Below are 24,077 nucleotides of genomic sequence, written 5' to 3'. Positions count from 1 at the left end.
GTGCCAGGAGGGGTGTGCCGGCATCACTGCACCCCTTTCCCAGCACCAGGGACCCTTCCTGTACGAGTGGCAACTTCTAGCTGGGGAAATCCAGAGCCGTAGCGGGGCTGGAAGGCAGCCCAGAGCCCGAACTGCGGCAGTGAATTAAGCGTGGGGGATGCCAGGTTTTTGGGCATGAGGATGAACCCCTGGGTCAGCGCGTAAGGCTACAATGTGGTCGGAAATCTTCCCTCCATCCTTTTTTTCCTTCTTCTTTTTCCATATGAAGATCCATCCATTACAGGGCTCCGGGATTGTATGTGAAGCTGTGACAATAAGTAGCTGAGCAAACTTCACAAGACTCTGGGTGCGGGCGCTCGGCAACAAATGCTGATGCACAAAAAAGCAAACTGGAGCCCTTGGCAAGCTCTAGCCCGGCTGTAGAGGAAGGAGATAATCCCATTTCTTTGCTCTTTGCCCTTTTAACTATTCACAGAGCTTAATGCTGAGTTATTCCCAACAATGAGCCGAACAATCAAACTCCCATCTGGCCTGGCCAGGCAGATGCAACACTTGCCCTCCAGTCACTAGCACACCAGTCCTGCGATTTTTTTTGCTCCTCTGGAACATATACTGTTCACCCCTACCCTGTAACAGAGAAGATATTTACACTTGGTAACAGAAACCGCAGCTCACGCTCACCAGCCTGTCACCTAAATCCCTGGGCGCAGCGAAACACCGGCGCGGCGAGCACAGCTGGAGCTGCAGCCTTTGGATCTCCCTCTACACGACATGATGCACAGCCCACCAGCTAATGACCCGCTTTTCCTGGGAGGGCACTTTTCCTCCCCTTTCAGCCCTCCTGCACACTCACACCGCAGACCCCAAACTGCAGCCAAGCCCTCGGGAGAAATGTTTTCCCTCCCCGACTTTGAAATCAGCTGCGGGTTGCTCTTTGCAGTAGCCAGAAACCCAGAGCATCACCGGGCTGCGGCAGCAGTGCTTGCTGCTACCTACCCCTCTCCTGGCCTGGGAATAGGAATTATAACCGACCACGTAGTGGGAGCCAGGGAAAAAAAGAAGAGAGAAGCTCTTTTGTTGTTAACACCATTGTGTCCTCTAATCTGCTCACGTCCCGGTCTTACATTTTTGTTAAGCAACTCAGCTGCAGGGGAGGAATACAAAGCGATGGATTGACGCTTGTGTAGGTATAGATGTTTTTGTGTGTGAATGGCATTTTGAGATACAGATATATATACATACACGTAAGAACACTGGCTGTATTAAGTCAACAGAAACTATCTCACAGCTTAAGTGAAGCTAGCATTTCCCCTCTAACATTCAAAATGAATCTCAGTAACCTGGCTTTAGCTGTCAGAAGTCCTCCTGACAAATTCAGAAGCACCAGGAGGGAGAAACTAACACCCTAGGCCCGTGGCATCCTGGCAAGGGGCCTCTTCCCCTTTTCTGCTGAAAGGACACGGGTTCTGGTTTGGTCCGTCCAGCAAAATCCGAAATTGAATTGCCCCGTTCTTCGGTTACGATGGCAGGGAAAGCCGCCCCAACTGACGAGAGCCCCTTCAGTGATAAAATTTCCCTGTGTATGAGTCACAGGAAATTATAATCACTGCTTACCGAGCCTGCAGAACACAATGAGATTTCTGAGCTACAAACAGGCTTCCAATTATTCTTGAAAGACAGACAGACCCTCAAACTGACACGACTGGAGAAAATAAATATCCTTTTGCCTGCACTGCTGGTGGTAATTTCCCATTAGACAGGAAAAGCCTTCTTTGATGAATGAATATTGTCTACGCATTAGAAGAGGAGCTACTGTATATCTCCTAATAGCTCTTGCATGCTTGGGCTCAGCCTCGTGTGAGGCCCTTAAACCCCTCGGGTTACAATGTGGTAGCAGTTGTTAGTGAACTGCATTTTTTATTGCAGCATTTGAGAAAAGCATGGTGCATGCTACAGTAAATTTGAGCAACTTCACACTCACCTTGAAGTTATGTGGCAAGGTCAAATACATTTAGCAATCTGCCTTCTCGGTCTGCAGGTAGTCCTTGCCAGTCTAGAGGCATCAGGGGAAACACTCGCACTGGAGACAGATTTCTCCATTTATGACTATTCTTGTAATTTTAGCAGTTGATCACTTTTCTATTTTGTATTTACTTCGCTTTTCTGCAGTGGTAATTAAATCAAAACCTGAGCGTCACACAGAACTAAGCAGAACTGTTTGCAGAAAGCCAAAGAACATCGTGCTAGTGCCTTTGACAAACTTCAGACATTTTTGAAGACCCACCAAGTCTCATGTCATTTTCTTCCCATAGAAATACGTTAACAGGCATTAATCCTACCAACCATCCCTTTCACGGAAGCGTTGCATTCCCACCTGTCATTGGATTAAGCTTGGCCTAGAGATGCCTGGGTCACCCCACGGTGTCCTTTCAGCTGCTGGTAGATCACCATTTATGAAACTTCACCATCCACCCACCAATGGGTTAGAAGTCAGGTGGGATGGTGGGGGAAGCATTTGGCCAATTTTTTTTATCTGGATGGGATTTATTTAGCCTTACGTTAAAAAAAGTATTGGAGGGAACAGGAGATTCTTAATCTCATAATTCTACTTTTACAGTCACCACACAGCTATTTGTGGTGTATACGCAGTGCTTAAGGAAAGGTTTTTATTAATTTATAGCAAAAATGCTAACAATCTTGTTTGAATTTTTGCTAATGTTTTTATTTGAGAGATTAAAAAACCCAAACAACAAAACTCCCAACATTAAGAAAAAGAAGCAGAAGAGCCACCGATGAGAAATGGTCTGGATTTGCCACTCAACAGCGGCACCAGTCTGCACACAAGCCAGCTGCAGGCAGAGACGTGGCAGAGACCAACATGGTACTCATAGACTGAATGCAATACAAGAAACAACAAACCCAAGAATCAGAAATAAAGGCCATAAAACCCCAACAATGCCCCATCTGAGTCTTACTTCCAACAAGAAACATAGGCAAAACTAACGTTTTAGGCTCATCCCACATTGCAGATGGAAACTGCACTGAAGTCTGTGGCCTAGCAAAGGCTGCTAAGGAACTTGGCAGAATGGCCATGCTTTGCCAGCGAGCACTGGCCTGAGTACGTGGCATTTTGGCTTCGCCAGCCGGCTGAGTTACTACGGAGTCCTCAGTTCAGTGGATGACATTTTAAGGCAGGGGGGCAGCTGTGGGAAAAAGAGGACGACTCGCTTCTGAAGTACTAAGAGGAAACTAAAAGTCCAACAGGAGTGATGGCCTCCTCAGTACTCCACAGCACTCCACAGCTACAGGTACAGCGACATTGAATATATCATGTACATAACATTACTTATAGACTCTACATGTAAAAAGTTAACCAATTGATCATGGAAATCTGGTAACAAGCAACATTGCCGTATAAATTCACACTTCAAGAAAGGCTAAGTGTGGAAGCCTACTTTGCAAGAGGATTTTCAGTCAATGTTTTGTAATACAAAATATTAAAACACTGACGACAATTTGTTCTTTGAATCTCAATTCATTATTGGGTTGGTTTTCAGGAACCGAAAAAGGTTCTCTTTAGAAATACGTGAATATTCAGAATATGAATTCACAATCTAAGTATTAAATAATTTAAAAAAAAATTTCAACTATCAGGAAGTCTTTCTTGGCTGCAATATTTTAAAGCAATAACAGCAATACAAGGCATAGAAAATCTTTTCCTGAAACACTTGTAAATGTAAAAGTATTCACGTTAAATGCAACAGAACTATTAAAGAATAAATGCTGGTAGAACAAAGAAATGAGAGACTAGCTATGCATTCAACCATCTTCCTTACAGTTGAACTCCAGCTGTTGAAAAACAATATTGACTTCAGAATTTGGAAAATGATGTCCCATCGGTAATCGGTCTGCATACTCCTATGAAATATGATGCCCCAAATGGCATGACACCCCTTCTTGAAAAGTTTTAATCTCGACTCCACCATTATCTCCACAGTTTAAACAAAAGAACAACTATCCAAATGTAAAATGCTCTTTTTTTTAATTACTAAATTAAGAAAGTTAAACAGTTTTAAAATGTAAACTTGCAAATAAACCATAACAAAATGTAATTAAGATTTTAAAATTTGCAACTCAGTATTAAAAACTCAATAGAAATAGAAAGGAATTTTTTTTTTGGTTAAACGTAAGTAATTCAAGGCTGGTACAGACAACTGAAAAGGTAATACTTTGTTCTGTGCATCCCCCACGAAATGTAAAGAAGTGCATAGTAATTCCACTGGAGAACTTGCAGACACAGAGAAAGTAATTTCATTAGCAGTACAGGACATTTAACACACTTATTTTACAATGGAAAAATGTTACACATAAAACAGAAAAATCCTAGTTGCATGACCAACAGTTTAGCAGGTGGACATGGCTAAAATGCTATGATTTTAAGACCATCTGAATGTGGTTACACTGTTTAATAAATCTTTTCGAAACATTTCAGTATACATGTTTTGATACAGGAAGTCCTTGCAGTTTCAATTTTCCAGTTCAAACGGTGATGGTGTAGTTTTCTTGCTTTAAATATGTTCGCTTTAATTTCAAGAACAAATCATCACACACTTGTCAAACATTGGAAACATTACTGTAAATACAGCACATGATTCCTGAAAGAGCAAAGTTACAACCATCTACAGGTACATAATCATAAACAAAAAGTGCAATCCAATTTAAAAAAATCATGCTTGGCAAAAGCCAAAAATTAGATCACTGGCTTTCAGAATCCCACCAGTGTTTTCATGTCTGCAGTAAAATTAGCGCTTTCTGGGTACTGCTGCAGCAGGATTCATTCAATTCCAAATGAGTTTCCTCTGCAATAGCACTCGTATACTGTATGTACAGGTATGTATATATATTACATATATTTTATATATAAAAAAGCAAAAAACCAAACACCTGTCCTGATTTTTTTCATTTTATTTGTTAAAACATGAAAAAAAATGTTTTAGACAAAGAGGCCACTTCTGGAAAATAATACTTTTAGTTGAATCAGGAGGAGACTAGTTAAAATCACATAGGTTTTGCATTTTAAAAAAAGGAAAGCACTAGGATCAGTTATTGGCACTGAGTTACTATTTACAATGAACAGAGGTTTTGCAGTTTACATAACATCAATACAATGCAGTTTTGGAGTCTTTGATTAAGAAAAAACGAGTGTTTTTCTCCTTTTCATCCAGAACATTCAGATTATTAGGACAAGTGGTCATAGGCAAGGGCTGCGGAAGTTCCCAGCTTCAGACCCTCCCGTGCACGGCGGTGCTGGAAGATGCTGCACTCTGGAGAAGTCGATCACGGAGTTGGAAGCTGAAGGGCAGGTGGGGCAGGGCTGAGAAACACCTGGTAATTCATGACAGAGTCTGGAGACCAGGGATTTACAGGTTGTCGCCGGGCTGGTACTGGGGTTCTGTTGCAGTGAAGTAGTCTTCAAGGAAACCCTGCAAATACTCGAAAGTTGGACGCTCCTCTGGGTCTTTTTTCCAGCAGTGAATCATAAGCTCGTGCAAGGAGATGGGACAGTCCTGAGGACATGGCATCCGATAACCACGTTCTACTTGCTCCAAGACTTCACGGTTATTCATGCCTGTAAAGGGCACACAAATCCACACCGTTAAGTTACAGGAAAATTGACCCGTATGTATAACTGCATCTACAATACGTATGGTTTTCTTGATCATACAAATTTCTTTTCATTCAGACAAGCGAAACAAAACCACCCCAATGTCCTGTTTCAGCTCTTCATCTACTGCAAAGGAACCTGGATTATTTTCTTTCTCAGCAGAGGGTTTTAGGATCCAGTGCGGAGTCAAACGCTGCTCCCATGGTTACCCTCTTGGCTTACTCACGATGGGCAGGATTTGGTGCTTTCCCTCTCCAACAACAGTAGCCGTGAAATGTATTATGCGAAGTGGTTAAGGAAAAGCAATGCTTTACAACAAATACTATTCAAGATTATAGAAATTAGGATGCATTTTTGAAAGCCTCACACTGAGCGTGGGCCTTTCTTGAAGTGCTCTGTGAGGTCATGTTGCAGAGACTTCAAGACAAATTCCGCTACTTTGGGCTACCAAAGGCCAGTTCAGCAGCTTACTGCTGCTGCTGATCTGCACTCCCTTGATCTGTGCTTGTAAGGATTGTTTCCACCATATTCCACTCTTCCATCCCAACCCAGAGGAGAACAAAGTCACTCAGAGGTCAAACAGCAAGCAAAACAGCTCCACTGCAGAACCACAGCACGCTCAAAAAAGGTACAAAGTTCTATTACCATCATGCTTGTCTCTAAGAGGCAAGCCAGGCCCTTTGCGACCTTGTCTTTTCGATGCAACCCTTTCCACCCTTGATTGCTCTGCTGAAGTGCCTTTCACCACGCATTAATTGCAGTCAACCTCAACTTCAGTTTAAATATCTCTTCCAGTAATTTCTTTGGCTTTTTAACAGTACCAAAGGTAAGACTGGCACCGCAGGCACTCAGAAGTATTTCAGATAAAGTGTGCACACTGACTGCAAGCTTTGTGGCTTGCCAGTTGGCAAGCACTGCCCCACTCCTCTGCTGCAAAGTATCTGCAGGCTTCAGTCCCCTGACTTAGTGGGTCCTGCCAAGCAGCTCCGCAGGAGAACTAGTAGGGACATTTAAGTTCCTCCATGACCAAATCTAGAAACCAGCACCTTGATGTTGCTCTTTCTGTTAGCTTATCCTCGCCCTGCCCTCCACGACACCACCCTTCCCTGGGTCTCCTCCACGCTGTTCTTTCAGGGTGTCCTTTTGAAGAATTGTCTTGTCCCACCTTCAGGACCCAGGAGTCCTACCTTGTATTTTTGGTAAACTTATTTGTGAGAAACAATTAAACCACCTTCAGTACAGATTAATTTGCCTGCTCTACACCTTAACTAGTGGGAATAACATCCTTGCACTGCATAGGATTTAGATTGGTAACTTAGCTGTATCCTTGGATTTGGTCTTTACTCTGTGTCCTCACGTCCTGGCTGTGTTTAATTCTTAAAGATGTTTTGAAAGAAGTATCTGCAAAATACCTTTCCTGGCCATCCACATCTAGATTCTCATCTCATGTTAGGATTACGAAACACCTTTTCCTCTTATCTTGACGGGGTAATTTCCTCCTGCTGGTATTTGTTTGCAGTGTGTCCGCAAGGATCATTTTCCTAGCCTGTTGCTGTAACCACCTCTTGCACGGTCTTGCCACTCACTCCTCATTGCTTACTATCTAAAATACCAGCTGCTTGTCTTCACTTTCAAAGCCTCTCACAGGCTGCCCCACTAGCATTTAGGCTTCCATTTGGTCACGTCCCCGTCGAGTCACAGTTCTGGTTAGCTTACTGCAGCACCTTCCATTTTCAAACAAGCACTGATGTGCTGTTTCTTATTCTGCCTGTTGCACGTGGAGGAACCTCTCCAGACAACTGCCTCATCCTCCTACAAACCTCTCCTTACCGTTCCCTTTAGCAGTGATAACTGTGAAAAGAAAGGCTAGATTACTAATTTATGGTATTTCCTAACCTGCAGACCAACACTTCAGCACTGGTTTCTTGTGTTTGATTCATCACCTGCATCCACCCACTGCATTTTTGGTGTTAGCTGTTTATGAGTAGGAGCAAACACATTGTACGGCACCTAAAGTGGTCTGTGGTTCGGACTCCACAGAATGATGAAAATAAGAGTAATAATGGTCCTTTGCAGACATCAGATTCTGCATAGAGTTAAGGTTCTCCTGCATTACTGACTCCAAACTGATTTTTTTAGGTCACACAGGCTCACAACAAACCAGAAAAGCTTGCCACACACTGAACAAACATTTGGGTGTTCCTTATTATCCAACAAGAACGTTTTCAAACATATTTTACTTTTTTATTAAATTACAAAACAGTGGTCTGTTCGTCATCACCAACCCAAAAGCACCATCAACGCAAAACTTCAGGCCTTGCTTTTCAAGATGCTACAAGAAAAAAATGGGCATTTTGCTCATGTTCTGTTCTCAGTTATTAGTTTTTTAAATTTGCGTTTTGAACAAAATTCTGCACCCTTTTTTCATATCCCTGTCTTTGAATCAGCTGAATTACGGCATGTTTTGCGGTAAGAACTTCTGCTTTGCTTTGCTTCCTTTACATATTAAAGGCTATGAAAATAAGTGTTACCTGTAACTCATCTATTTTATATACCTAAACCATAGACAAAATGCAATTTTTTTTTATTTTGGCAGTACCCCTTTAAGTACAATATGGGTGGAAGCAACAGCAGCAGAAAAGCTCCTTCCCACCTGATTTGTTATTTGAAGACATCAAATGTTTGGTATTTTTATCCAGTGCATTACTCAGTTCTGCAAAGCACACTCTGAAACTTGATAACAAACTGTATGCTGGACGAAAAACCCTGAGGAGAGAGAGGTGGGGGGAAAACCATAAACAGCTCTTCACTTTCCTTTTAAAAAAAAAAGATAGAAAAAAGAACATAAAAGAGACATTGCTGTCTGAAATCATAGTAATTTTTTGTCCCTGGAAAGTCAGTTAAGCCAGGTTTTCTCATCATGGTGTAATCCAGGAAAACGCCCTTCTTTTCCTTTCTTCTTTTGCCTTCTTCCCAGTAAAGCCCAGATAGGAAACTAAACCAAGTAATCCTCATGTTCCTTACTGGAATTCATACACCCAGCAAGGGCTGCAGCACCTAGATTTGCCAAAGAAATTCTGTTGGTTTTGATGTGTGCTGCTAATTTAAAAAAGGAGTTTCAAATCTATTTTTTTTTTTCAAAATCGACTGGCTTATTAGTCAGACTTATAAAAATAGCAGTGTTTCAGGCATACTTTTTACCTCTTAAAAGGCCTGTTTATGTTTACAAACCTATTATCTAGACTCATTTATCTTATCCTACAAGTTTAGTGTTTCTCTTTTGATAGCAGGAGCCTGTTGTATCTGTACTTCTAATACCACAGAAAGAATATTTGAGCAGGCTGTACAACTGCTCTCTCCTAATGAATACCCGAGAGTTTCAAGTCTTTTCGTAAATAATAAACTAAATTCTGTTTGCAGTAAACTTCTAGACCTCTTAAAAGTTTATCCTAAAATCCTTAAATCTGTGGAATAAAATAGTCAGCAATATTCTTCTGTAGACAGAATATTCTTTTCTTCACCTGCTTGAAAAATCAGTTTGTGCTCATGATGCTTCTAGAACTACCATTTGGACCAAGAAGGAAGCATCTCATTTCCAAAAGATGGCTTTTCCATTAGCTTTTTATTCCCTGAGAAGACCAAAAATTAAATAACTTCCCACCATCCAGCTTTATTAGTGAAACCTCCAATAATCTTAAGATGCCACAGGGTATGGCTACTTTAATGCTTGATACAATAAAAATCTACTGCCCATATGGACTGGGGACATAAACACAATGCTGCTTGACTTTTTCTAGAAAAGCTGTGTTAGGAAGGGTTACTGTGACATAAAAGAGGATGTAAAGTTTCCAGCTGTGGCTGAAGAAAACACCAGCAAGTGCTTTGGAGTGCTCTGAGAAGCTTGATTAGATGCAGCACAGCAGATGTGCAAATAGCAGAACTCTGGGCAACGTTGCTCTTCCAGAAAACAGGAAACGTTGCTGTAACTAGGCAGCATGCCCACATCCAAAGCTAATAAGCTATATAGATTACTTTGGGCAATGTGAAGTCTAGTGAGGACAGTGATGGTTTTAAGCTGCTTTATTCTTGCTTTCTTCTGTTGGACTAAGAATCATGCTCCTTCAAGACCCACTGCATGCTTTCAGACCAATGATCAAACTCATACAGACGCAAACGTTTAAAGCAGGACTCTTAAAACAGCAGCTCAGCTGCTCTCCATCCCCAGAAACGCTCTATGTCAGATTCTCCAAGAACCCAGAGCTATGCCTCTGCTCATGCTCAAAGGTTCCTCAGATGTGGACATGTTGGCCCTTTTCTAGTACAGTTGAGAAGGTAAAACTGTGTAGTCCTCCAGAGGGGCTGGATCACGCTGGCACTGTGAGCATGCTCTCAAAAGAGAGAAGTACAAAGGAGAGAGGTTGATTTTTGGGTTTTGCTCAGTTTGATCTAGAAGCAGAATTTCTAACTTCCATGGACAGCCCCAAAGAAGAGCTGGAAGTGAGGGCACAGGGATGGGATATGGGACTTAGGCAGGGAGATTATTCCATACACAGGCACGATAGTGCACTGAAGGGAGCAGGAAAGCTGCTCCTACAGGAAGACAACCTTTGAAGCATAATGCTGTTCTTACTGAGAACAATATGAACCTAGTGGACCTATATCTATGCAAAAGTAGTAACAAGTTTTAAAAATCTGGAAGTCGGGCCACTTCATTTAGTGGCCTGAAAAGGTCTGAACCCCCCCCAAAATTTGTCATCCTCAAAACACCCACAAAGCTAGGCTATCAACATCTGTTGGGTTTGGTTTTTTTGGTGTTTTGGTTTTTTTTTTAACTTTAAATAAGTTATTATTTGCTTGGTATAAGAGCTACAGCATTTGTGAGTGGAGCTTTCCTGCTTACAAAGAAACCCACCTGAGCTTATCTGTGCTGTGTCCTGAGTACGCACCTCTCAACTCCTTACCTACCACCCATGGCGAAGGTACACACACATAGGCAGACTCGCTGATGTGCACTTGGCCCCAGCCTCGGGCAGCACACCATGCGCTTGCTGGCACTTGTGGCCCAGCTTCCCCCAGGGTTGAGGAGGCTGAACACAGCTCCCCAGGGACTGCAGAGCTGCTTGGAGCCCAAACTCAAAGACCTGCCTGGCCAGAGGCAGCGAAGTGGATAGCATTGTGGTGGCTGTCACGCTGGACATAAAATGTAAATGCTCCTGATGTGACAAGAAGAAGGCAGGAGGGGCAAGTTCAGAGGTGCTTGTTTAGTGCAGCTGAGATTTTTGTCTATCCAAAAGGCAACATGTAAAAAACCCCCAAATTCTCTGACTACTGCTACCGAAATGCAGCCTCCTACTCTTAAACTCCATCAAAAAAAGCAAAACTAAGATTCAAGGGGAATTTGTGAAAGGGGAAAGAAACAGATTCTGAAAAAGGTCAACTAAGCAGACTATTTTTTAAACTTGGCTCCTCTTCTTCCCATTTTATTTACCCACTGTAATAGTGTTAACAGAACCTCGATGCACAGAAAGACTGCGCAAGTTGCTTATTTCAATCTGCTGCCTTGTGAAAAGAATGGGGCATTAGGGAAGGCTAGGAAAAGCACTAATAAATTAGTTATCATAGCAGTCCGTTACGTCCACTGACAGAGGAACAGGTTTGGTTGAAGGACGAAGATGAGGACACCTGTCAAAAAGTCAGTGCTGCTTATGGGAGCTGTAGGGTCTGGGGCAAGGCTTGATTATGAACTCTACCGTGATCTTCATCTCTGCTGGCAAAATTTTTACCTCCACTGCTTCCAGCTTCTCTTCCAAAATGGGGCATCAGGACAGGAACTGGATAAAATCCGGGGGACAATGAATGCCAAGTCCTGTTCCACATAGTCTGTTCCCCTCCTAGATACTGCCTGCCTTCTCCTTCTGTCTTCCTTGTTGTGCTTCTCCCTTCTCCTACACAAGCTTAAAACAATGCCTGGCTCTCCAAGGCATGAGGTACAGTGCCCTGCGGGCATGGTTACCACCACAGGACTGGGGTGTGTGCTATAAATAACCTCTCCAGGCACTAAGATTTTGTCAAGCAAGAGAGCAATCCCTTTGTCTGAGGGCCTCTCCCTGCTCCCCCCAGCTTGCTATAAGCTGTAAGCAGGAACATCAGGACAACATGCCCACAACTATTTCAGAAACTGGGTATTACAGCAGAGTGACAGCTCCATGACCCTCTTTGTTTCAAGGCTGACCCTTTCCAGAGCTTGCAAATCCACACGCCTTGGGTGCCAAAGTGGTTGGCAGTGCCTACAAACTGCATTCTCTCACCTATAGGTTTACTACTTGGGTGAGGAGGGTTGAGTCTTGCCTTTCAGGGTGGTTGAACTCCCATCTTTTCCTCCACGTGCAAGCCGTGCCGCGACGACAGGAAAAGCCCTGTGGGTGCATCTGAAACCTACTCCTTGCCTGTTGTGGTTTAACCCGGCAGGTAGTGAAAACAACCACACAGCCGTTTGCTCACCCCCCTACCCCCAGTAGAACTCGTGGATTGAGATAAAGACAGTTTGATAGGACAGAAAAGGAAGAGAAGAATAATAACGATAATGATAATAATAATGATAAAAGAATATACAAAACAAGTGATGCACAGCACAATTGCTCAACACCCGCTGACTGATGCCCAGTTAGTTCTTGAGCTGTGGCCCCTCCTCGGCCAACTCCCCCAGTTTATATACCAAGCATGATGCCATATGGTAGGGAATATCCCTTTGGCCAGCCTGGGTCAGCTGTCCTGGCTGTGTCCCCTCCCAGCTCCCCGTGCACTCCCAGCCTTCCTGATGGCAGGCCAGCACGAGAAGCTGAGCAGTCCTTGACTGCCTAGCAGCAACTCAAAACATCAGTGTGTTATCAACATTATTTTCATCCCAAATCCAAAACACAGCACTATACCAGCTACCAGGAAGAAAATTAACCCTATCCCAGCCGAAACCAGGACGTTGCTCCAGACAGGGATCTGAATTCATGAAACTTTATCCTTTCAGGAGGTCCTTCCTCCTCCCAGCATGAAGCAGGAGATGGATGATCATTTCTATGTCAGGGGAAAATAGAGCCTTTTCTGAGGAGCTCAGGAGGTCTTTGTCACCTTGGGAAGTCTGAGCTCTATTTTCAACCCACATGCAAAGACAGACCCTTCTGAGAAGGCCCCAGTTCTACATCGTTGCCTCAGCCTGTAAACGTTTTCCCAGTTAGGGTCAGGGGAATGAGACCGAAATTAAATACCTGAAGACTTTGGAAATGCAAATTTAAAATAGAGGCTGCCCTTAGGTAAAACTGTCAAGAGAGAGGAGTGATGGTGATCATGAAGATGGTTAAAGCCTCCTGGCTGAGCAGGGTGGGAGTCCCGGTGGGGAGGAAGAGCCCTGGCATAGAGCTCAGACAGAGCGTAACCGAGACAGTACATGATCATCCAGGGAACCGCTGACCCTCTGATACGTAACACACAACAAGCTGCTTCCAGCTACTTGATGTCTTCCCAGCGTGGGTGGGGGAGAGTGAGCCGGAAGGACTTGCAGTGTGTGAGGGCTTCCTGCAGTCAGGGATGAAGGGGGAGGACGGCGCTGAGAGAGGAGAGACGCCGCTAGTTGTCTTTGATGTGCTCAAACCGCCACGTAATAAAACTGTCCACATTTTCAGGACACAGACCATGCCTGAGATTTCTGTCATGGGCCCTACAAGAAGTTATATATTGCAAGCAGTTAAACGCACATCCAGTGGCCTCCTTCTCTTTCAGGGAGGGAAAGGAACACTTGGGAAGTGCAGACATCCCCTGCTGCCACGGCCAACTCTGTGTTCAGTTACAAACTCGTGAGTTAACACAGGGCTTAGATGGTCACTTTTGCCCGGAATAGTATTTTTTCCTGTGTGTGCGCGTGTGTCTCTGCTCATGCAGCTGATAAGAGAGAAGGCTAGTCACTACGCATCTCTGCCCCACCAATGTAGAGCTCAGGGAAAAAAAAAACACCTTCACTCTGCCCTGGCTGGCAAGAGCCCCTCTGCACCCGCTCTGCTGGTAGTGACTCGGACTTTCCTCTTCCTGCAGCCCGGCGAGGAGCGTTGCCCACCCTCTGGGAGCAACATCGTCTCAGCTATCGTCTGACACATCTTCTTTCCATCTTCGACCTTTGCATGCTGTGCCATGCCTGCATTAAACCCTCAATAAACCTGTGGAAATCACGGCTCTCCCATGCCGAGAGACATGCAATCCTCACGGCGAGACGACCTTTGTGCCGGCCAGGGACACAGCCACTCCCTGTGGTGGCAACACCCGCTTTTCTCTAACCGCATGGGGAAGTGCTGGGCAGAGGGACTCATCCATCCCACAGAAACATGTCATCTCGCTTTCTGCTACCTCATTCTGTTGTCACAGTTACAGCTTTGCTAAGCTGCTCCCAGTTAATCATGCCAAAATTCACCGCTGGTCACGAGAAGCCTTCCAGTCCCCATATTCTCATCCCAAATATCAGCTACTGGCTGCTAGGCGCTAGCAAAGTTGAAATCCCTGGCAAAACTCTGGGAGTTTAGTTTTGCTGAGTTCAGCCTTCTGAAGTGGTGTGAGATATCACAGGATAAACTGCAGTCCACCTTCACGCTTCTCCTGTGGAATTGGTGTATGCATCTGACTGCTTGATCACAGCAGAGATTGGCAATTCAAAACTGCTTTAGGACACTAAAGCAGTGCACACAGCCATACTGGCGAGTATTTAAAGAATATTTTTTTTAAATAAAAAGTATACAGATGCAGCTAGATGCCCTGTTGTTAGTATCTGTGCTGATAAGAAAATAAAGGGATTAAATTCTTTTCCATGTGATGCACTCCTTTCACCTCACCCCTTTCCTCTTCACCTGAATGCCTACAATCTTCAGGGGGGCAGCAGAATGAAAAGCTCTTTCTGCACAGGCAGATCCAATCACCCCTCCTACAAATCTTAATCCATTGGATACTTGGCAGGGTTTCAACAAAAAGCCATGGGGCCTCCGGTTCCCCCATGCAGAGAATCTGGCCCTGCTGTGACCCTGCTATGAGCTCTGGCCTGCACATTACAGAATTATGTTCTTTCCTTTCCATCCATCTCAAAAGCAAGGATTGAAATTTAAGAGTTTATAAAAAAGTGATTTGGTAATACCAGACATTCAGACAGTCATCAAACCTTGCCGAGAACCAGACTGACAGAGTAAGTGGAGTAATGCCACTCTGGGAGTTTGACTGTTGGTATCTTAATGTGAATGGAATACTGTGGAGAGCCATTTGCTCCACAGCACAGTAATTTTACATTGCGTTCATTATTCGTCTAGAACATATATTAATCGAACTGAGAACAATTAAAAATTTTTGAAATTAATATGTTGGATTTTCTGTTCTCTCGTCATTTTTATCATGACCATCACACAGCAGCTTTCAGAGTCAGGACCATTTTCAAGCGTACACAGAACTTACGCATGATAACCATCCTCCTCTGAGCCCAGTGAAAATAAATAAACATTCTGATTTAAGCACATGGCTCGTTCCCACCCCTTTCCCCAGGAGAAGCAGGGCTCAGACTGTTTTCTTACCTGGGTATGGCACTCTCCCTTTTGTTACCAGCTCTGTCAGTAGGATCCCAAAAGACCACACGTCCGACTTTATTGTGAACCTTCCATACAATGCCGCTTCTGGCGCAGTCCATTTAATGGGAAACTTTGCACCTAATGAAAGAATAAATGACTCTTAATCAGAACAGAGAGAATCAAGGTACCAGTTTGCAGGTGACTGTTGTGTTCTGCAACATGTGCAGGTGGACAGAGCTGCAGGCAAGTGTTAACAAACAAACAGCCCCATGGAGTACGGTCAGAGAGGACAAGCGAGTGGAACATGTAGGGCAGAAAGAAAGACTTAGCAGGGAAGGGGTGGGTTTGTCCCACATCCCAAGAGAAGGCTAAGACATTTTAAGTCAGGTTTGAAGTTTTAAAAAAGAAAAAAAAAAGCTTTAAAAAACATTAAGCCCAATATAATAGAAATTCTTTCTCCCAAAATGTTTTAAATTAACACTTCCCTGTGATATTCGCAAGTCAAACACAGTTAGCACCTATGAATAGGAGTGAGATTTATTGGAAATGTACCTCCCAGTTTCCCTGCTCAAGCTGAGCAAAATGCAAAACAAACAAACAAAATGGTAAAAACATAAATTGAAAACAAACCTAATATTTCATTAGAAACATGCAAGGACTTAAAAATAATACTGCCATTCGAGTTGCTTGGAGTGCAATGATGTCAAGGCACAACTTTGGTCTGTGATTTATAACTTGACAGTGTACTTTAAGCTCCTGGCACTGAAAAGCCTGTAGTGCCTTAAATACGTGCAGTTCTAATGTGCTCATCCATCATCAGAGCTTGCAGGAGCCAGTTGTGGTAAGGATGGTAAGATAACAAGCCTTTAAACACTGATTTATTTGCTTTTCCAATCATTTACTGTTTTCTTAGGGAAAATATTTTCAGTATGACTTTAAAGAAAAGTCTTGGGGTAATAATTAACTCATAGTATGTATGAAAAAATATGCAGACATTTCCCTGGTGCCTTGTGTTAACACACAGGCAAAAGAGCTGCATTGCTTGTTGCTGATCCCTACTGACAAACACACTTGAATTTGGAAACAAACCCACTTCGACTTCTCACCACCCTCTCATAGAAGCTCCCCTCACTTTCAGGAAGAGTGTGGAAAGCGTTACAACGTGGACAAATCACTCTCAGGGAATGAAGTTATGGGACTGTTTACAGTTCCCTGCCGGAGAGGTTCTGCCATCACATCCAGCGCTTGATGCCTTGTATCTTCTGCTACATGCTACAATCTGACTTGGCTCAGGGTACAAAGTAAACATGGTAAATCTCATCTCCTTACTTAGTAAAACATCAGGTGTGCTAAAGGTTTTCCCGCTCTACATGTAAGTGATCCTGAAAGAGATTATTACTCGGAAACAAATACGTTTTTCTAGGGAAAATTGTAGTTGCTCAGGTAAGTCTTGCTAAATCAAAAGACGCAAGACAAAGTTGCAAATCCCTAATGCCTGAAGTCAGGAACTTAAGTCTAGTTAAGCATCAACACATCGGTGGTTTGATTTGCAAAGGTGCTGGAGGATTTGTGGATGTCTATTCACTTTCAAAAAAAGACTGCCTCTTCTGTGTTTCCATCAGTAGATAGGCAGGCAGGAGCTAAAATTCGGGTGCTTGGCTTTGGCCTCAAGCTCCCTAACTTACACTGCTTTATGGGAACAGTCTTAGTTTATAAGACTCAAAATCTATTTCATCTTCTCTTAAAATTTGCCTTGGCCATGATGTCTGACATCTCTGTGGCCACAGCCTGCCATCACTCGAGCATCTGTCCTGGAAGCTGGCCCGGCTCCAGCAGCACCAGCGTTTGGCACGGGGCCCCCCCAGCCACAGGCATGTCCTGGGGCTGCACAACTGCCAGCTGGATGTATCTGGGGGTTGGGCTCCCATGGCTTGAGATGGGCTTATGCAGGCATGCCTTGGGTATGAGGGCTGACGTCCCTCTGCTCTCTCCTACCTGCAGCTGATGGTACACAAACACCACGCCAGCTCAACGAAGAGCTCCGGGCTGGCCAGCAGCCTGAAGGCCTGGATGTTGGCTGGTGGCGTGTAAGACAGCCAAGCATGAGGGTTTGCTCATTCGCTTGTTGCGCACATTTTATTCAACTATTTTTTTTTTTTTTACATCAGCTGTATTTTTCTGAGAGGCTGAGACAAAGCTGGTCTAACTCCCTTGTGCTTCATACTCAGATCCAAAGGTAGCAACCACACACAACTCATCTTTGGAAGAAAGAAATCTCTTCAGACTCCTGTGTGGCCAACTCCCCCGGTATTTTTGCCTTCGTCATCTACTGCTGCAGGAGGTGAGTATGTGGAGTGTCCAGGGACCATGGGAAGACGTGAAGCAAGGTAAGTAGGTGAGAAGGGAGGACAATTCCAGCGCACACCTCTTCCTGAGAGCCAGAGCAGTACAAACCCCATTGGACTGTGAGGAGCACTGCTGGAGAAGGCAAATGGTCCGTGTGGTGGATTTTCAGATGACAAGGTAGCTACTCATTACATTTCTATGTTGGCCCTGCTGTGGTGGATTCTCTGGCTAGAACAACTAATAAAAAAAAATAAAAATCACATGTTCTGTATTATTTTGCAGTATTTCCTGAAGTTTAGTTTGAAGAGGTAGACGGGGAGGAGGGGAAGTGAAGGCTGGCAGAGAGGTCGCTAGCAGAGCCCTGCCTCATAGTTTACTATTTCCCCGCAACGCATGCTGGAGGCTAGATGGTCCAAGAGAGCCCACGGTCCAGTACGGCAGAGCCGTCGGTAAGGGGAGAACAGAGGCCAGCGAGGACGCACCAGGTACCTGCACAGCTGCAGGTACCACGCACGCAGCGCCGTAACACGCAGGGATCACTCGCAGAGCTCGGGTGAACACGGATAAGCCACACCAAGGGCGAGCAGAGCCGTCTGGGTGCCACCAGGAGCTACGCGTGCTTCCCGAAGAGCCCGGACGGGTGCCAGAATCACCGCTACAGCAGCGTTTTGCAGGGACCGGCAGGGATCCCCTCAAGGCGCTGCCTCCCATCGAACGCCTGGCACCGGCAACGCAGGCAGCGCGCTTCTGTGAGAACACAAAAATGCCCCGACGTGCTGAGCTCCGCTCCGAAGCCCCCCGATTGCTATGGCCACGCTCGCACAGGCCAGCCGCCCCGCGTGGCTCCCGACCCACACACAGGCCCCGTACTCACTCGCTTCCCAACACGCCAATTAAAAACCCCACCCGCTCCCCCTGCCCGGGTCTCAGCAGCTCATTAAACAAGCTGACTTTGTGCGGCAAACAAATTACAGCACCAGATCATCAGATAAAATGCGTATTACCGACAAGCGTGTTAATAAATCTGATAAGCCAAATTACCCCAGCTGACAAGGCAGCCTATCTCCTACTTCGAAGGCAGATTGTACATCAGTGGGGGGGGTGTCTTTTTTTTTTGTTTTCTGGAACCTGTTTCATTACAAACTAGCAGGTCAGTAACTCCACACGTACAAACCGACCACGCACCGCATTCATTAGGTCAGGATGGCCTGTCTTTGCCCCAAAGCGAGGTATTAATCTGCAGCTTTTATCTCTGTCCTTTTTCTGAAACATTTCAGCCTGGGGAAAGCCTTTTTTTGGGTTTCTGCACTGCTTCCGACCATGACAAGCCAAAGCTGCCCATCCAATTTACTGTTAGGGCAGCCGGCCCTGCCTCCTACCTCCGAGGATTTTTGTGAAGGCTCAACCCTGTTCTTGGGACCTCTGCCCAGCTCTGCCCAGGCATTCGCACAGGTTATCTCCCAGGAGGATTTCCTTGGGAAAAATCAATCCGTAGCCCTGCTTTAATTCTTCATCGGCTATAAACAGGTCGCGTGATGAGAAGGAGCAGAGGGGGCTGGGATAATTGAGTGACCTTGGCATACAACTCTCAGCATGGCTTCTTCTGAGGCGAGCGAAAATCCCTCAGAGCTTTGTTTTTTCAGATTTAAATCTCCACGAAGCAGAAACCTCTGAAACTCATGCCCCAGAGCCACTGCCAGCTTGATAACGATCCTGCTTCCAGAAACGCTACAAAGCTGCTACCTCTCATACCTTCAAAACCAAACCCAGCGCAGCATCCCAAGCTCCAAGACCCCAAAACCACAGGAACTCTTGGGTTAGCGACCAGAGGATGTAGTGCAGCAGCGAATTGCTCCTGGGGCTGGAAAGGGAAAGCCACAAAAGGTAAAAATGAAGTGCTGAAGCAAGCATGTAACAGGAAAGGAGTCAGCCCTGGTAGGCAATGATGAGTGCCGTGTGGGAGGGACTGCACAACTACATTTTTTGTGCTGTGAGAACACACACAAAATTACAAGCCTGGCAAAACATCAATGATCAGAAGCAGGCTCCACAGGCTGACCCCTCCCCGGGAAGCGGGGGACAAGGGGCAGAACTGCGGGTCTAAACCCCCCTCTCACCCTCCGCCCGCACGCCCCTCCTTCCCCTCGCCCTTCCTCTTGACCTGGCCACGCTCCTTCTCGCAGAGCAGATGGCATCTCTGTAGAAGCATTATGAGTGATCCCCCTGCGGGACCCCGGGGGCTGGCTGTTGAGAAGCGAGAGTCCTTCCACCTCTCCGCCCCACGGCTCGCCTGGGGATCGGCAGGCAAAGGGCAAGAACAAAGCCCTGGGCGTTACAGCCCGCCGAGCCGTCAGTCGCGACCACGAGAGATCGGATTAGCTGGTGAGCTGGGAGCCAGGTCTCTGCAAAAACACTGGGGAGAGCCTGGGAGGGGAAAAAAATCCCCGCTCATTTCTAGGAAATCAAAATACGAAGCATCGCTTGTTTTTAAGCAGGGCAGGAAGGAGGTATTTCTAAGTGTTAAGGAGGCAAAAATGATCTGAGAGTTTACAAACACGTACTAGAGCTCCCAGAATAGCTCTGACTTGTCTGGAAGGCATCAGAAAGATCCTTATTGTTTCATGTGTGCTGGAGCGGCATTGCTGCAAGTGCTGCCAGTGTAGGCAGTAGAAACAAGGCCTGGAAAATAACTGTGCTCTTTTTTTTATGAAGGCAATTTTAAATTTGTATCAGCTGCTACTGCTTAGAATAGTAACAACTCTTCCCCAGTAACTCTGTGGAGCAAAAAATGCCATGTGCTTGGCCAAAACTCCATGTAGATGCGAACCAGATCAGCGTTAAGGGTAGCAGAACTGCATGGGAAATCCTGCGTTGGAGTTGGTGGGAAGTTCCTCTCTGTTCCGTCAGATACCAGCGGCTTTCAGGCTTGCCTTACAGGACTGACACAAGCATCATCACTGATGGAAGGAAACGAGACTGAACACCCGGCACTGTGTGTGGGGGAAGATGTCGCAACAGCCAAAAGAAGCAAGCCCTGATGGTGCAGGCTGCAATACAGTCCGCCAGTGTAGCCTTTAAAATGGGCGTCACTTTAATAAGCATGTTTTTCCCCTTTGATTACTCACTTCCTCTAAAAGCAAGAGGAGCCAAATGCTCATTACAAGCCAAGAACTTTTTTTTTGTATTATTTAATGGCAGTGTATAGCTGCTAGTCACACACTTTAAATCATTAGTGGCGTGACCATCTCTTTCCTTCCTGACGATCGCTGAGAAACATCAGTGCAGACAACGAACCGCTTTTTATTTACCTCTCCTAAATCAGGAGCAGTCAGGCCTCCTTTGTTCAAATCAAAAAGAAAATAAACCAGTCAGTAAAACGTTACCACCAGGCTGAGTAATACCCGTACAGGTTCAAGGAATCCTGCACTCTAGCCCGCTGGGGCTCAAAGCATCCCCATCTGTTTCCTTTCAAAATATTTAATCGGAGACAAAAGTGACAGTGGGGGAAGGGAGCCGGAGATCAAGCAAGGCTGGAGAAAACCACCTCTGCCCCATGCTGACAACGAGCTCTGTACTAACACACTTAAGCCAAGAGAAGGACGACTGCTGAGGAGAGAGTGACCAAAGGCTTTAATCTTCAGATTTCATAAGGCAAAATATTTCCTTTCTCCCACAGGAGCTGCCAGTCTCGAGTGCTCCCCGTCCCCCTCCCCTCCGCTGGCCAGGCTCTCCTCCCGTGTCAAAATTCCCACCGAAGCAGTAGTCAGCTAGATAAACAGAGCAGTCCCCAGATGCATCCCCTTGGAGGCTGAAGTAATAGGTCATGGGAAACAAGCAGAGGCAACCATTTCCTTCTGATACTGTGGTCTCCACCAAGCAATGCTCAAACTGAAGTTTAACTAAACAAACCAGGGCTGAATCCCACTTGAAGAAAAATTCCAGTGGCACATTAGAAACCATGTTTCTTCCTCAATAAATTAAAGGTCCTAGGCTCACCCTGGCTGCCCAGCTGGCTTGGAAGCCAGGTTAATTGCAATGAAATGTAAATTGAGAGTGTGCTGCTTGGTCAAAAATGCACCCCTCCCTAGAACAAGCTACCACTTAAGAAAGGGTCAAAAAAACATTAGCGAAAGTTGGAAAACCTTTCTACAGGATGCCTGTGGTTACAGCTCTATTTTAAGGAATTCTGTAGCTCTGAAGGACTTCAGCTTGACCCTGAGGTCAGGGGAAGGAAGTAGTGTCCATTGCCCTGAAGTATGGGAAGGATAGGTGACTTCTCCATACTTGCACCATGAGATGAAGCCAGGCAAACACGATTCAGATCTCCTGAATTCTCCCTTCCCAGGCACTTTTTCCACAATATGAATGATTTCTGCCATGGAAGAAGGGCAGGAGATACCCACGACTACGCTCCCTCTCCCTTCCAGTCCTGGCGTTGTGCTTTTCTCAGCTCAGAGTTTTCTCACCCAAAATTCAATCAGTTTTCTTGTCTTAAAAAAAATCTAAGCTTCTCCTCAACATCAGTCAGGTTGGTTTTCATGGCTTTCTAACATGTGAAAGAGGGAAAAACTATTCTGAGAGATTTAAACCAGGAAGCAAACAGGTCACCAGACGATTTCCTAGAGATCAGGAGCCTGAAGGGATCTTGGCCAGAAGTAGGTCACATACTTGTCTATTAAAACAACTAGCCATGTCAAACTATATGTTGGCTGGTTTCCAAAGGGGACAAAAGACATAGCAGTAAAACAGACAGAAATGGAGATAATACAGGACACTGTTTCAAAGCCATTTTGCAGACTGGATCTGGCTGCCTTGTTCAAGGAAAACTCTTCTTGTTTTACACAGGGGAAGGGCAAGCAGGCAGCTTTCTGTCTACCAGAGCCTGCAGACACTCCTGTTATTCTGGAGAGAACGATACGAGGCTATTTTTGCTAGCAAGGAGCAATTCCCGCCCTCGGGCTGAAATCAATAGTGGTTAAATCTCTTCATTAGTACTTATCATGGATTCTTCAAGGTCCGTGTTGTCCCCATCCCCATCCCCGTCCCCTCCCCAGTAATCAGGCCTTGCTGTCTGAGTGTGGAGCCCACAACTCATAGGGTGGACGCAACCTGTGGTCCACACCCCTGTGACTAGGTACTGCTGAGAGCAGTTCAGAGGGGTGTGCACGGCGTGAGAGCTGCTGCTCCCAGGCCAAGACGAGGCACGCTGGAAACTCTCCGGCTCCTTCTGTCAACACTTGAAAGTTACAGAAAGAGGTTAGCTCTTTCCTAAGAGTTAACGGCAAAATCCATGCTGAAACAGGGACTTCTGGCCAGGAGAAAAAACTCACAACAGGAAGGGGTAAATGCAGGTTATGAAGTACTTCTCCGACCCGTGCTTTCTGATGACATACAACAGCGTTTAACGGGACGCTCCTTGGCTTTGGCACTGAAGTGGACAGAGTGGTATTTACTGACACATATTGAGCAAGCACTACCGATGTACTGCCAACACTGTAGCTCTGCAAACTTGGACCAACATCTGACAACTAAGCATGACTTGTAAAGAATGACTAACTACAAAGAGCCTGTGTCATGGCTCAGTCTGAACACACACATGCTTTTTAAAAAAAGCTACAATACTCTTTGATACATTTTTATAGTGTATCAGCGGTCGGCTGTGCCCAGCACTCTGTGTGGCACTGGAAAATGGCTTTCCTATTGAAGCAGCTTTTTAAGTTCCCAAAGAAAACATAGTGCTCAGACAGACAGCTCCACTGCGTAGAGACGGAATTCTCTGACCCATTTGAAATAAAGAAAATAAGAATAGCACCACAATGTTGATAACAGTTAGTAAATACTAGAAGGCACACTACAAAAAATGGCTTTTCTGGATTACTCCATTCAGGCTTCCGAGGCTGGTAAGTAAAGTACACGCTTTGTTAGGGCACCAGGAGGATCTTGTCTTTCCTGGCACTTCACCCGCCTGTGCTCTCACTCATCACCTTTGCTTCATTGTGGTCAGTTTTTAAAGGGAAGACAATTAAATTAAGTGTTCTCTGTAGGACACGCATTTAGCAGTGAAGTTCCGGGCCAGGAGTTAAGGTGAGTTCAGGATTTACTGAAAGCAACCCCAAAGCATATGAGAGAGAGATTTTATGAGAGAGAGCTTTTTAAAGCCCCTGTTAGAGGGACGACGCTCAGCGCTACGCCTGCTGCTCTTTCTACCTTGTCTGGCCGTATATTCATTGTCTTCAATCAGTCTTGCCAATCCGAAGTCGGCGATCTTGCATATTAGGCCATTCCCCACCAGAATGTTTGCAGACCGCAGATCTCTGTGTATGTAATTCATTCGCTCGATGTACGCCATTCCTGCAGCCACCTGCGAGAGGCACGGAACGCAATCGGTGCATTTTAAAATGAACCCAGACACAGACGGGCTATCAAACGTATACGCCTAAGCGCTCAGTACTCTGAAGACAGACCTGGGCTGCCATGTCCAC

General features: G+C 45.3%; 1 protein-coding gene across 3 annotated transcripts in view; it reads right to left on the bottom strand.

Moving 5' to 3' along the window:
* Positions 1–4,988: 4,988 nt before the first annotated feature.
* The window catches only part of FYN (FYN proto-oncogene, Src family tyrosine kinase), a 39,726-nt gene continuing 20,637 nt past the window's right edge, over positions 4,989–24,077 (bottom strand). For all 3 annotated transcript variants that reach the window (XM_010281604.1, XM_010281605.1, XM_010281606.1), the window contains 3 exons: positions 23,803–23,993; positions 15,256–15,387; positions 4,989–5,629 (listed from right to left, as the gene is read on the bottom strand). In XM_010281604.1, coding sequence (XP_010279906.1) covers positions 5,421–5,629; positions 15,256–15,387; positions 23,803–23,993 — 532 coding nt within the window. In that variant the 3' untranslated portion in view covers positions 4,989–5,420. The remainder of the gene's footprint in view (positions 5,630–15,255; positions 15,388–23,802; positions 23,994–24,077) is intronic.

This window comes from Phaethon lepturus, unplaced genomic scaffold (assembly GCF_000687285.1).
Source record: "Phaethon lepturus isolate BGI_N335 unplaced genomic scaffold, ASM68728v1 scaffold28442, whole genome shotgun sequence".
In the NCBI taxonomy this organism is placed as follows: domain Eukaryota; kingdom Metazoa; phylum Chordata; class Aves; order Phaethontiformes; family Phaethontidae; genus Phaethon; species Phaethon lepturus.
The sequence above is the reverse complement of the archived record's forward strand: the minus strand, read 5'-3'. Positions and strand labels throughout refer to the sequence as shown.